We start from the raw sequence: 14,740 nt of genomic DNA on the forward strand, positions 1-14,740 counted from the left end.
TCAGGGAGTTGCTGACCATGGTTTGCCAGTGCTGTGATAAGACATTGTGTAAAATAATTTATTTGGAGAATTTATCTGCACTGTCTTTTATCTAGCTAGCCAGCCTGTTTTAGACGGATGATTCCATTAATTGTTCAAATTAACTGCCAACATTCCATTCAAATAATGCAGTCAATCCACAGCCATACACTACAACATTTTTGACATTTATGGTCTTTTTACATATATTTTAGAGGCTATATATTCAGAAAATTGGCATTTATAAATATATGACAATATTTTGAGTTGACAATAATGCTATTACACAATTTCTGAATATCACACGCCTTACTTTCATTTTCCTGCATAAGTAAAATCTGGATTATGCCTCTACTGATATTTCTCCCCATTCTGGAACTTTTAGGGTTTATGACATAGCCCCTCTAATAATTTAACAGGATGTCTATGCTTAGACCTAAAGGGCATCACTGAGTTCTACATTTCATATGATGTAATAATAAAATGCACAAGAAAGTTGTTGCCATGTATTTTATCAAAAATTAATATATCTCATTGACATCATGACATAGGAAAAACAATAACACGTCACTCAATTGATGCCTCGAAAGTTTATACATGATTTCACTAGTATTTGTCATTGAACAGGGGCTATTTATTTTCATGTGGGTGCCTGTTACCCCATAAAACCCTGTCACTGTGAGTGGGGTGCCGCCGACAGATGCTGGTGTCGCGCAATAATTCAAGATTCTGGACATCACGACTGACCTTTCTGCCCCTCGGTTCTTAGCGGAAAACGTGCAACACCCAGTGGGCCAGTTGACCTGTGACAATCAGAAAGACCCCGTTGCAACTCTTGTGACGGACAGGTATCCAAGTTTATCTGACAACATTGAAATTTGCCCACGTATGGCGTCGGATGACATTTGGAAAGTCTGTGAATTGGGTGAGTAGGGATGAGTAGGCTAGCTCACTGATGAGATGGCATGTTCACTATCTTCTCGTTGTATTGTAATTGAATAACGTTACATTCAGAAGCAGATAGCCTACTTAACGTTTCCTTCGCTGTGCAATGCTAGGTGAGAAAACAATAAAGAGCCATGCCAGGACTACTTTGAGCACAGATGAAAAAGTTCTAATGTAAGACATTTTGTATTATTTCAGGTTCAATGAGAGATTTTTTAGAGAGAGATGTAGCCAATGTGCTGGTAGGGTTTAGCCCAGGTAGCCTGTTGGAGGACAGTGGAACTGGACACAAGTGATTTAAACCAACCACGCTTCAGCCATTCGCCTTCATTAAGTTCATATGCTGATGATAAAATGAAGGAGGATTTTAGATATTATTTTAAAGTGGCCCAGGTAGCAATTACAATCGGCATGCAAAAAAAAAAACATGATGTGATTGGCAAATGAGTTGCACACACAATATATTGGTCAGAATTTGTACTAATCTCATGTTTTTTTTGTATTCCCGTTGTGATTGATCCCTGAACCCATAGAGGGCATTTTGAAATGTATAAAATCCTCCTTCATTTTATTTTCTTAATCAGTGAAGTAGGCCAAATCCTGGCCCCGATGAAGGGTGGAAATGCGTTCATTTTACTTTGAGCAATGAAGCAATTTGTATACACCTCCACTGCCCTCCGAGAGTTCCTCAGTTTCTTCTTCACTTCAGTTTGCTCCTCAATTCATGCACCTTTGGAGAGCGGGGTAGCAGCGTTGCTACCTTCCCCCAGTAGCCTAAGTATTCACATCATTGTCATACAATTATTAACAACTATTGCATTTCATAACAAAATTGGCATGCACTTGAAACTATTTTGACCATAGTCTGAACATGCTTGAAGAGCAGGCCCTCTTTTTCCCTACACCATCCAGCATGCTGCCAAGGAGTGATTCTACCACAGCAGAGTTCATAGAGGTCCACGTGCTGGACGGCAGTTCCATCACCATAGTCAGCGCCAGCACCCAGACAGACTGGGAGTGGGTGGAGCAGGCACTCACAGACAGCTGTCAAGGTAGTCAGAATGTCCGATGGGTTTTCGGTTCGAATGCGTCACACCTTTCTGCTGCCCTCCTCCTCTGACGACTCAAACATCTGTCAGCACCTTCCTACAGTTATTTTCTCTCTCGTAGTTCAAAGTGAAGTGGAGAGGTTTGAGCCAAAAGCCTCATCACAGACAGTCCCCCAGAGTATAGTTATTGGGCCAGATTCAGAGGTTAAGGTAGGCTAATGTATATAGCCTATGGTATATGATTAGTTAATAGAAAACAGTTTAATTACAGTAGGCTATTCAATCAACCAATTTACTACCAATCCAACAAACTGAAAATAGATCACAACAAACTGAAGAATTTATATGGTTTAATGGTATAACAGTGTTTATCTTTTGTGTCCTCTTTGGAAGAATGAAGAGACAGATATGGAGAAGGAAAATGAGTTGTATGGTATACCTAATGTGGGGCCACCTTCCATGTTGGCCTACAAACCAGAGTCGAAACAACCGCCTGTTCATTTTGAAAAGGTAAGCAACCTCAAGCACTTTGGATGAGAAATGATACAATCACTACAAAGGTAAAGTGTTGACTGTCAGCTTTAATTTGAGAGTATTTTCATCCATATCAGATGAACTGTTATTTGTATTAAAGTAGTAAAAAGTTAAGTATTTGGTCCCATATTTCTAGCACGCAATGACTTACGATAAGGGCTGTGTTTTGTCTAGGCTTACCCTGGCGTGACGTTTTGTAGGCCAAAATGACACAATACATAATTTACCGTTCATTTCTATTGCGCACAAAAATAATCTGAAACACATCCAAAACTAACAGCAAATGCATCTGACAAATTTGTGGAGTCACAACAAGCTTGATTTAGTCATTAAGTGCAATGAATATGGGACCAAATACCTAACTTTTTACTACTTTAAAACACATACAAGTGAATTTTTCTCGATACTTTTGATCCCCTATATATACACAAAGTGCTGTAATTTCTAAACGGTTCCCCCGATATGAATGAAAATACCCTAAAATTAAAGCTGACATTCTGCACATTAACCTCATAGTCATTGTATCATTTTGTTGTTGTATCATCCAAAGTGCTGGTGTACAGAGCCAAAACGACAACAAATGAGTGTCACTGTCCCAACACTTTTGGAGCTTACTGTATTTTTTCTATTCCCACAGTGCTACTTGTTTTCATGATGACATATTTCATGTTACATACATAAAATAGTACTGCACATGCATACACTACCGGTCAAAAGTTTTAGAACACCTACTCATTCAAGGGTTTTCTTTATTTTTACTATTTTCTACATTGTAGAATAATAGTGAAGACATCAAAACTACGAAATTACACATGGAATCATGTAGTAACCAAAAAAATCAAAATATATTTTATAGCTACCCTTTGCCTTGATGACAGCTTTGCACACTCTTGATATTCTCTCAACCAGCTTCATGAGGTAGTCACCTGGAATGCATTTCAATATACAGGTGTGCCTTCTTAAAAGTTAATTTGTGGAATTTCTTTCCTTCTTAATGCGTTTGAGCCAATCGGTTGTGTTGTGACAAGGTAGGGGGGTAAACAGAAGAGAACCCTATTTGGTAGAAGACCAAGTCCATATTATGGCAAGAACAGCTCAAATAAGCAAAGAGAAACAACAGTCTATCATTACTTTAAGACATGAAGGTCAGTCAATACCGAACTTTGAAAGTTTCATCAAGCGCTATGCTGAAACTGGCTCCCATGAGTCGCCACAGGAATGGAAGACCCAGAGGTACCTCTGCTGCAGAGGATAAGTTCGTTAGAGTTACCAGCCTCAGAAATTGCAGCCCAAATAAATGCTTCAGAGTTCAAGTAACAGACACATCTCAACATCAACTGTTCAGTGGAGACTGTGTGAATCAGGCCTTCATGGTTGATTTGCTGCAAAGAAACCACTACTAAAGGACACCAATAAGAAGAAGAGACTTGCTTGGGCCAAGAAACACGAGCAATGGACATTAGACCAGTGAAAATTTGTCCTTTGTTCTGGGGTCCAAATTGGAGATTTTTGGTCCCAACCACCGTGTCTTTGTGAGAAGCTGTGTGGGTGAACGGATGATCTCCGTATGTGTATTTCCCACCGTAAAGCATGGAGGAGGAGGTGTTATGGCGTGGGGGTGCTTTGCTGGTGACACTGTTTGTGATTCATTTAGAGTTCAAGGCATACTTAACCAGCATGGCTACCACAGCATTCTGCAGCGATACACCATCCCATCTGGTTTGGGTTTAGTCACACTATCATTTGTTTTTCAACAGGACAATGACCCAATACACCTCCAAGCTATGTAAGGGCTATTTGACCAAGAAGGAGAGTTATGGAGTGCTGCATCAGATGACCTGGCCTCCACAATCACCCGACCTCAACCCAATTGAGATGTTTTGGGATGAGTTGGACCACAGAGTGAAGGAAAAGCAGCCAACAAGTGCTCAGCATATGTGGGAACTCCTTCAAGACTGTTGGAAAAGCATTCCAGAATTTTTAACATTTTTAATTTCACCTTTATTTAACCAGGTAGGCCAGTTGAACAAGTTCTCATTTACAACTGCGACCTGGCCAAGATAAAGCAAAGCAGTGCGACACAAACAACAACACAGAGTTACACATGAAATAAACAAGCGTACAGTCAATAACACAATAGAAAAGTCTATATACAGTGTATGCAAATGAGGTACGATTAGGGAGGTAAGGCAATAAATAGGCCGTAGTGGCGAAGTATTTAGAATTTTGCAATTAAACACTGGAGTGATAGATGTGCAAGTAGAGATACTGGGGTGCAAATGAGCAAAAAAACAAAAACAATATGGGGATGATGTAGTTGGATACGCTATTTACAGATGGGCTAAGAGAATGCCAAGAGTGTGCAAAGCTGTCATCAAGGAAAAGAGTGTCTACTTTGAAGAGTCTTAAATATAAAATATATTTTGATTTGTTTAATACTTTTTTGGTTACTACATGATTCCATATGTGTTATTTCATAGTTTTGATGTCTTCACTATTATTCTACAATGTAGAAATTAGTAAAAAATTAAGAAAAACCCTTGAATGAGTAGGTGTGTCCAAACTTCTGACTGGTACTGAACATGCATACACAATATAGTACTGTACATACATTCTATAGTACTGTACATGTGTACTATAGTACTGTACATGCATACATAATATAGTACTGTACATGCATAATATAGTACTTTACATATATACTATGGTACTGTACATGCATAAATAGTACTGCACATACATGCTATGGTACTGTACATGCATACTATAGTACTGTACACTATGTTACCGTACATGCATACATACTTTGGTATTGCACATGCATAATATAGTACTGTACATGCATAATATAGTACTGTACATGCATACTATAGTAATATAGTACTGTACATATACTTAGGTTGGAGTCATTAAAACTCGTTTTTCAACCACTCCACAAATGTCTTGTTAAACAAACTATAGTTTTGGCAAGTCGGTTAGTCTACTTTGTGCATGACACAAGTAATTTTTCCAACAATTGTTTACAGACAGATTATTTCACTTATAATTCACTGTATCACAATTCCAGTGGGTCAAAAGTTTACATACACTAAGTTGACTGTGCCTTTAAACAGCTTGGAAAATTCCAGACAATTATGTCATGGCTTTAGAAGCTTCTTATAGGCTAATTGACATAATTTGAGTCAATTGGAGGTGTACATGTGGATGTATTTCAAAGCCTACCTTCAAACTCAGTGCCTCTTTGCTTGACATCATGGGAAAATCAAAAGAAATCAGCCAAGACCTCAGAAAAAAATTGTAGACCTCCACAAGTCTGGTTCATTCTTGGGAGCAATTTCCAAACGCCTGACGGTACCACGTTCATCTGTACAAACAATAGTACGCAAGTGTAAACACCATGGGACCACGCAGTCGTCGTACCGCTCAGGAAGGAGATGCGTTCTGTCTCCTAGAGATGAATATACTTTGGTGCGAAAAGTGCAAATCAATCCCAGAACAACAGCAAAGGACCTTGTGGAGATGCTGGAGGAAACAGGTACAAAGGTATCTGTATCCACAGTAAAACGAGTCCTATATCGACATAACCTGAAAGGCCGCTTTTTGGAGAAATGTCCTCTGGTCACATGAAACAAAAGTAGAACTGTTTGGCCATAATGACCATCGTTATGTTTGGAGGAAAAAGGGGGAGGCTTGCAAGCCGAAGAACACCATCCCAACCGTGAAGCACGGGGGTGGCAGCATCATGTTGTGGAGGTGCTTTGCTGCAGGAGGGACTGGTGCACTTCACAAAATAGATGGCATGAGGCAGGAAAATTATGTGGATATATTGAAGCAACATCTCAAGACATCAGTCAGGACGTTAAAGCTTGGTCGCAAATGGGTCTTCCAAATGGACAATGAACCCAAGCATACTTCCAAAGTTGTGGCAAAATGGCTTAAGGACAACAAAGTCAAGGTATTGGAGTGGCCATCACAAAGCCCTGACCTCAATCCTGTAGAAAATTTGTGGGCAGAACTGAAAAAGTGTGTATGAGCAAGGAGGCCTACAAACCTGACTCGGTTACACCAGCTCTGTCAGGAGGAATGGGCCAAAAGTCACCCAACGTATTGTGGGAAGCTTGTGGAAGGCTACCCGAAACGTTTGACCCAAGTTAAACAATTTAAAGGCGACACTACAAAATAGTAAATGAGTGTATGTAAACTTCTGACCCACTGGGAATGTGATGAAAGAAATAAAAGCTGAAATAAATAATTATACTATTATTCTGACATTTCACATTCTTAAAATAAAGTAGTGATCCTAACTGACCTAAGACAGGGAACGTTTACTAGGATTAAATGGAATTGTGAATTGTGAAACTGAGTTTAAATATATTTGGCTAAGGTGTATGTAAACTTCCAACTTCAACGGTACATGCATACGTACATACTATGGTACTGTACAACATTTTGCATGAGAGGAGTGATGATGGTGAAGCTTGCCTTCTCTAGATCCCAGTGTTGTCCATCTCTGGATCCAATGAGGCTCAGTCCAAACGGAAAATAGAGTTTGTTCAATGTGACTACTGCCAGCAACCCTGTAACCCTTTCATACGCCGGGAACAATTGGAAAATAATCGTGACTTGGAATTGGTGAGTCCTGCTGACAGTGAAGTTGTTCTTTAGGCTATCAATTCAAAGCAAATCAATGCAAGTAACAATGTGCCAGTCTTTAAATACCTGTTTCAGAGAGAGAGACTGGAATGATTGCATTCTGATGTTCCTTTATCGTTCCTGGTGTGGATCACATGCTGCTAAGATTGTAGATATGGGTTACAATTAAGTTAGCATTAAGTTATCTCCTACTCCCATTGAACAGTTGTTTTGTTATGTTTCTACTCAGCTCTTTTGCTGTGAACGGGCTCAGAAAATGCGAGCGTTTCTCCTGGAAGAGGAGCGGGCCTTAGCTGCCCGGGAGATGAACAGGAAGATTGATGTGGGCCCTCACCCACCCTTCATGAACAAACACGAGAAGAGAGCTGCAAAGGAGCGGGCAGAGCAGAGGTGAGAGGATCTAATTTAGGTTATACCCTGTCCATTTTGGTGTCAGCTGTTTTGAAACCCCCTGCAGTCGTCTCCTGTAAAAGGAGCTGCGCGGTCAGTCTGTGGTCTGCATTGGCCATGCAGTATTTATGGTGATACGGCCTCTGCAGAAGTCAGGACATTCATACAATACTTATTGAGTTTCGCGGAGCAGCGCAGAGCTGTTGTGAAGGAAGTTGTCAAGCAAGTGAGTTTGTGTTTATACAGGACCTCCCGCCCCCACCTACCATCAAACAATCATGTGAATGCTGAGCTATACGGAGCCCTCTGCATTGTTACAAAATTTGGGAGGCACACAGCAATGGGGTACGGAGCTCAGTTTGGACTCTGTGTGCCTCCAGAGGCTCCGCAATTGCGTCACACCCTCTATACGGAGTCCCCTACCACATTTTCGGATCAAGCATAAATTGTCTCTAATCGTGCATCCAGAACGGCGCAGCGGTCTAAAGTACTGCATCGCAGTGCTAGAGGCGTCACTACAGATACGTGTTCGATCCTGGGCTGTGTCGCAGCCGGCCGTTGCCATGAGGCAGCGCACAATTGGCCCAGTGTCGTCTGGGTTAGGGGAGGGTTTGGCCGGCTGGGATGTCCTTGTCCCATTACGCTTTAGTGACTCCTTGTGGCGGCCGGGTGCATGCACGCTGACTTCGGGTCGCCAGCTGTACGGTGTTTCCTCCAACACATTAGTGCGGCTGGCTTCCGGGTTAAGCGAGCAGTGTGTCAAGAAGCTGTGTCGTGTTTCGGAGGAAGCATGGCTCTCGACCTTCGCCTCTCCCGAGTCCGTACGGGAGTTGCAGCGATGGGACAAGACTTTAACTAACAATTGGACATCATGAAATTGGAGAGAAAAGGGGGTATAAAGTACCGAAAAAATTAAATAATAATATATATATATATATATATAAGAATTAGCCTCTAATCGAATGATGGTGTACCTCACACCTCTCAACATACATGTGTAATAGAGTACCACAGTACAAGTCATAATATCCATAAAACCTAGCGGTCAAACAGGGAAATGGTTCCAATCGTTTTTCCACCATTCAGTTCTCCCATAGGTGATCTTAAAAATACTTTAAAATAAGGGCTGTGTTCCGTGTAGGCTTACCATGTGACGTTTTGATCTCTCTAGGACATGGTGACTTTTATCAATATACTCGCCTGTATTTACCACCCAAAAATGAAGTGCTAAAATGATTGGAACCATTTCCCTGTTTGACCGCTAGGTTTTATGGGTATTATGACAACCCCACTGTGGAGCTCTATGGGCCCTTTTTTAGACTTAAAAGCTAAACGTCGTCAAAGGGACACGTTTCTGTCAAAGTCTTGAGTTTTGGACAGAAGAGGAGGATGGCTTGGGATCTCGATCTTCAGAGAGATTTCCACTTAACCTCCCAATGTAGTCTCAAACACGCCAAGCTGTTCTGATGATACACTCTGAGGAAGGCCAAACTCTATTTTAACTTAAGGTTGCGGGAATGGGAACTTCAGAAGGTCCTGAAGAAAGGCAATCAGAACCGATTTTTTTCAGGTAAGAGTCCATTTTCATGTTCTCACTAAAACACCTTGATAGATTATAACAATTGTAACTATTTAATGTAACTAATATGAGATGCTGAGTATAGTGACTTTGCACTCTCAGACAAAAATGGCAATACTGGGTTATTTTTCTTGTGTTTTTAAGGTCAGATCAAAACCATCTCCTACAGACTGTCCAATGAGGTTTGGACTATCCGAGAAGAGTCTCACTTCCCTAAGTTGGACATCATGAACTCGTCAGATATCTTCACCCTCCAGGGGGAGACGGACAGGCAGCACAGAGAGAGGGTAGGTTTCTGTATTAACACCATCCCTGTACTGTCATTGACACCAGCTTATCTCATCTGAGTGCTCTACACCTATCCCCTTACTGTTCAGGTCCGTGCTATCCCCTTACTCTTCAGGTCCGTGCTATCCCCTTACTGTTCAGGTCCGTGCTATCCCCTTACTGTTCAGGTCCGTGCTATCCCCTTACTGTTCAGGTCCGTGCTATCCCCTTACTGTTCAGGTCCGTGCTATCCCCTTACTGTTCAGGTCCGTGCTATCCCCTTACTGTTCAGGTCCGTGCTATCCCCTTACTGTTCAGGTCCGTGCTATCCCCTTACTGTTCAGGTCCGTGCTATCCCCTTACTGTTCAGGTCCGTGCTATCCCCTTACTCTTCAGGTCCGTGCTATCCCCTTACTCTTCAGGTCCGTGCTATCCCCTTACTCGTCAGGTCCGTGCTATCCCCTTACTCTTCAGGTCCGTGCTATCCCCTTACTGTTCAGGTCCGTGCTATCCCCTTACTGTTCAGGTCTGTGCTATCCCCTTACTGTTCAGGTCCGTGCTATCCCCTTACTCTTCAGGTCCGTGCTATCCCCTTACTGTTCAGGTCCGTGCTATCCCCTTACTCTTCAGGTCCGTGCTATCCCCTTACTGTTCAGGTCCGTGCTATCCCCTTACTGTTCAGGTCCGTGCTATCCCCTTACTCTTCAGGTCTGTGCTATCCCCTTACTGTTCAGGTCCGTGCTATCCCCTTACTGTTCAGGTCCGTGCTATCCCCTTACTGTTCAGGTCCGTGCTATCCCCTTACTGTTCAGGTCCGTGCTATCCCCTTACTGTTCAGGTCCGTGCTATCCCCTTACTGTTCAGGTCCGTGGACTACCATTAATGAGTGATCTATGTGTTTGTTTTTTTAGAGAATACATTTGCTTCTGAGGTTTTATCCAAATGGCAAACCCTTCATCACGTTATATCCAGACGGAACAGGTAATGTGTTGTATCTTTTTTTATTTAAGGGACTCGGGCACCAGGCAATTGTACAACAGTTTAGCAATAAGTTCCTTAGTGAAAACAAAGCTATCCATCTGGGAACGTTGCTATCATCATCTCCTCTGTGGAGGCTGCTGACTTCACCTATATAATCATGGAGGACAAGGACTTAGAGCCAAACCTTGAGGCCATGTTTACAACCAGAGGCCAGTCTACGTGCTACCACCCCAATGGACTTATATGGTGTGTACCATTAATACTTGCCCTGAAAATCACATACACAGGTAAACTGTGGCAGTGTTCTGCTGTTACTGCATGTCTATACTGTAACTGTGGCCTACTTGTGTGTGGAAACTGGACCTAAGCTTCGGGGGGTGTGTGTGTGAAGGGTGAACCTGACCCAGCTGGGAGGCTCCTGCTGCAGTGACACCGGGGCTCTGAGACGACGCTGGAACTGGCTGGACCTTGAGCCTCACATCCAAACCCCTCCCTTCCAGCCCATCTGTCTGGTCCTGGGTAGCCACATCAGCCTCCGCATCCAGTCCCAGGAACGCATCTACCTCACGTTCTCCTCTCACCAAAGCAGAGTGCGTTTCAACGTGGGCTCCAAACTCAAGGTGAGTCGTCACAGGACTGTCTCAAGTGAGCACATATTGATGAACTTCTCCGTCGTTCAACATTGACGGATTTTCAAGGATAAGTACAGTAATGCACATGAAACATACATAGCTGATAAGCTGCTAATCTCATGGACACGCTCCATCCCATGTGTTCGGACTGTTTTCTGTTGTTTTTCTCTCCTAGCTAACCCATCCAGAAGGCCTAGTGATGCCGGGGCCAGACATCCTGCAGCAACATCTCCAAATGAAAAGCCTGGAGATTTACACTCTGCTGGACCGGATGCAGACCTGCATGGCCTACCAGCACTCGGCCAATCCCCACAACATTAAGCCCCAGTACAGCCTCGTTGCCCAGATGCAGAGACTCAAGAGACAGATGGAAAAACAGAGCTCGCCCAAAAAGACCAAAGCTCTCATGGCCCCTAAGGACTTATAACAACTGACAACTCAAAGCCTGTGTTCTAGAATACATCTCGTTGCTATGAAACCAAGGCATTTAGCATTTATTCTAATTAGAAATAAATTCAGTAGCCATGTGTAGCTATGCTAAAATGTTAGAAAAGTTTCTTGTCAGATACATTTTGAATAGATGTAATGGTTGACCCATTGTGCAAATTAAGAAATTAGTCAGCGGTCTAAGGAAAATGACGAATGAGGCACCTCATTCTTTAATCACAAGTAGGCCTAGAAGATTCAGTTCAGGTCCCAACAACCCTTGAACCCAACAATCCTTGAACCCAACAACCCGTGCATAGGTTACAGCAGCCGTTTAATGGTGCTGGTCGGCTGTAGAGCAGCCAGGCAACTTGAAGGATGTGGAGTAATGCAGCCGAATGGACTCGGAGCCCGGGAGAATCCAGGAAATCTGCAAACAGGATAATAATGTTTCGACTGCTAGTTTTATACTGACCCGGTGCAGGTATCATAGCTAATCAACTCTGAATCTTCAATAGAAATAGGCCATGGTAGACAGAACCTTAATTACTCATCTGTGCAGTAGCCTGAAGGTCAAATGATTGACCATGACATTTCTGAACAGTCTCTTCAGAGGAGCTGTATCTGCAATGTTATGCCCACGGCATTTACATAATTTAAGTAAAAATAAATCTTGTGAGTTAATTTAAGAGTTGGCATATCATATTTTTCCAGATTTTTTTTTTTAAGTAGAAGGGACAAAAAATACAGTGCAATGAGTTTTCATGTCAGTGGCATAATGTTGACTTATCTGAATGCCTGGACCACAGCTATGGGAATGTGTGGAGGTCACAGACCGACTGGGTGGACCAGAGGAGACATGAGGACAGTAGCCGAGGTAAGAGAAAAGTAATTACAATGAGATAGATGAGTGGTGATTGTTAAAGGTCAGACTTCAGAATTATGCTGATCCTCAAAGCGTGTTGTTTTCTTAGCCCAACTACTTCCCTTTCTCCTGACAAATTATTCATTTGCAGTCAACATTCAGTCAGAAGAAGGGACTATAAAACCTGTAGAGGAATCAGGGATCCCCTTGGAATGTGTGGATACACGTCTTGACTCCGAGGTAGCTAGGCGAAACACCGATGTTTTAGAAGTAGGCCCTCACTATGAAAAATATAGTAAATCACTTCAAATCAATTCCAATAAATGTCTATTTCCTGTCTCTGAGAAGTCCCTGAAGTGCTCCAAGAGTGCGATTTGTGTTGAGGGGAAAAGTCTACATCTTCATCTGGGGGTATTTTTATTGTTACCAATCTAACAGACATCAGACAGCATGACATGTTAGCGTTACTGTAGATGCAGAATCCTGAAATCTGGAGTTTCTCCATTTTCACTTATTAATGATGAGCAATGTGGGCACTTCTGTTGAATAAATGATGAACTGCCTTTGTTGTCTCTCTTTAGAATCTTCCTAAAAAACGAGGACCCGGGGATGGATACATCCCTAGATAATGAAGTGTTGGCTGTACTCAGCAAGGATCTCCAAACTGCCACAGCTTGCCAAGTAGAAACTAAAGAGTCACCAACACATTTTGACACATGGTAATGTTTGTTATTATCACTGTTGGATTGTTTTAGAAAACTTTCTTCATGCTGTGTTTTTTCTAAGCACATTATGGCTAAGCTGATTCCACTGAACACTGCCACGGCACAGTAATACACCAATTGTATTACGCATACAATATTTTCTTGTATAATTTTTTTGGGGGTGGGGTGAAAATAGTGTATTGCTGGTACATAGGCCACTACATGTGACTGGCTTCACGGACATGGCTAAAAAAGGACAGGCTTGACACCGTGCTGGATGTTGTCAGCAGAGCTGAATGCTTGGTTTCCTTTTACAGCACAAGGGCATCCTGCTCGGACTCCTCAGGGGAGCTCCTGGAAAGTGAGCTGGACTCTATTACCTGTGAGTACTGCCAGCAGCACAGGAAGCCCCCAGAGACCAGCTAGTCAACAATACAGACCCAGAGGAGATGAGGCCTTCACAAACCACATACACAACTCTAACACACATCTAACTCAGCCAATAAGCACAGACCTTTTTATGTGAAACTGAAATTAATTCCAACCTGCAAAGAACCTTCAGTAACACACTGGATGTAATATCCCTGGTTTGATAGTTTGAAATCTCCCATTAGAGGCAGAGCCCTTTGTTAGGTTCACCTGCCACTTAGATTGCTGAAAAAATCACTTGTACGCAATTTTAGATGTCAAAATCAAGATTATACAATGAATAGTATTTTTTTTTTTGTGATGACTTTGTGTATTTATATTGTACAGATTTTATTCTAATTAAATGGCATTTCAACAAATTGGATCTTAATTCCAACCAGACTATGTGACCAAAAGTATGTGGACATCTGATTGTCGAACATTCATTCCAAAATCATGGGCATTAATATGGAGATGGTCCCCCCTTTGCTGCTATAACAGCCACCACTCTGGCTCCCGAGTGGCGCAGCAGTCTAAGGCACTGCATCTCAGTGCTAGAGTCGTCACTACAGACACCCTGGTTCGAATACCAGGCTGTATCACAACCGGCCATGATTGGGAGTCCCATAGGGCGGCACACAATTGGCACAGCGTCGTCCGGGTTTGGCCGGTGTAGGCCGTCATTGTAAATAAGAATTTATTCTTTACTGACTTGTTAAATAAAACAAATCTGCTGGGAAGGCTTTCCTCTAGATGTTGGAACATTGCTGCAGTGATTTGCTTCCATTCAGCCACAAGAGCATTAGTGAGGTCGGGCACTGATGTTGGGTGATTAGGCCTGGCTCGCAGTCGGCCCTCCAATTCATCCCAAAGGTGTTCGATGGGGTTGAGGTCAGGGATCTGTGCAGGCCAGTCAAGTTCTTCCACACTGATCTCAACAAACCATTTCCATATGGACCTTGCTTTGTTTCAGCATTGTCATGCTGAAACAGGAAAGGACCTTTCCCAAACCTTTCCCACAGAGTTGGAAGCACAGAATGGTCTAGAATGTCATTATATGCTGTAGCGTTAAGATTTCCCTTCACTGGAACGAAGGGACCTAGCCCAAACCATGAAAAACAGCCCCAGACCATTATTCCTCCTCCACCAAACTTTACAGTTGGCACTATGCCTTCAGGCAGGTAGCGTTCTCCTGGCATCTGCCAAACCCAGATTCGTCCATCGGACTGCCAGCTGGTGAAGCGTGATTCATCATTCCAGAGAATGCGTTTTCACTGCTCCAGAGTCCA

At 42.6% G+C, this 14,740-nt stretch overlaps 1 protein-coding gene across 4 annotated transcripts; it reads left to right on the forward strand.

Annotated features, from left to right (window-relative positions):
- Nucleotides 1-715: 715 nt before the first annotated feature.
- LOC139546287 (glutamate-rich protein 6-like) lies at nucleotides 716-13,783 on the forward strand. 4 transcript variants are annotated; one of them, XR_011669194.1, is made up of 10 exons: nucleotides 716-943; nucleotides 1,876-2,015; nucleotides 2,134-2,222; nucleotides 2,406-2,522; nucleotides 7,038-7,178; nucleotides 7,429-7,589; nucleotides 9,098-9,159; nucleotides 9,313-9,455; nucleotides 10,347-10,662; nucleotides 10,808-10,916. XR_011669194.1 is itself a non-coding variant. In XM_071354473.1 (9 exons), the coding sequence occupies exons 2-9, from the start codon at nucleotides 1,877-1,879 to the stop codon at nucleotides 10,569-10,571; spliced, it is 1,077 nt and encodes a 358-aa protein (XP_071210574.1). In that variant the 5' UTR covers nucleotides 716-943; nucleotide 1,876; the 3' UTR covers nucleotides 10,572-10,901. The 4 variants fall into 4 exon arrangements, 2 of the variants coding, with proteins under 2 accessions (XP_071210574.1, XP_071210575.1); XM_071354473.1 differs by having other exon boundaries at nucleotides 10,347-10,901; XR_011669195.1 differs by lacking the exons at nucleotides 716-943; nucleotides 1,876-2,015; nucleotides 2,134-2,222; ... (3 more) ...; nucleotides 9,098-9,159; nucleotides 9,313-9,455 and adding exons at nucleotides 11,224-12,351; nucleotides 12,921-13,058; nucleotides 13,361-13,783 and having other exon boundaries at nucleotides 10,457-10,662; nucleotides 10,808-11,036.
- Nucleotides 13,784-14,740: the final 957 nt, after the last annotated feature.

This window comes from Salvelinus alpinus, chromosome 20, assembly GCF_045679555.1.
Source record: "Salvelinus alpinus chromosome 20, SLU_Salpinus.1, whole genome shotgun sequence".
NCBI classification, from domain to species: Eukaryota; Metazoa; Chordata; class Actinopteri; order Salmoniformes; family Salmonidae; genus Salvelinus; species Salvelinus alpinus.

Bases quoted from the DNA above. Each gene is read 5' to 3' on its own strand.
- LOC139546287 (XM_071354473.1), top strand. From the start codon at position 1,877: ATGCTGCCAAGGAGTGATTCTACCACAGCAGAGTTCATAGAGGTCCAC. The intron at 7,590-9,097 runs GTGAGAGGATCT...TTTTAACTTAAG, and splicing joins AAGGAGCGGGCAGAGCAGAG to GTTGCGGGAATGGGAACTTC. The intron at 9,456-10,346 runs GTAGGTTTCTGT...TTGTTTTTTTAG, and splicing joins ACAGGCAGCACAGAGAGAGG to AGAATACATTTGCTTCTGAG.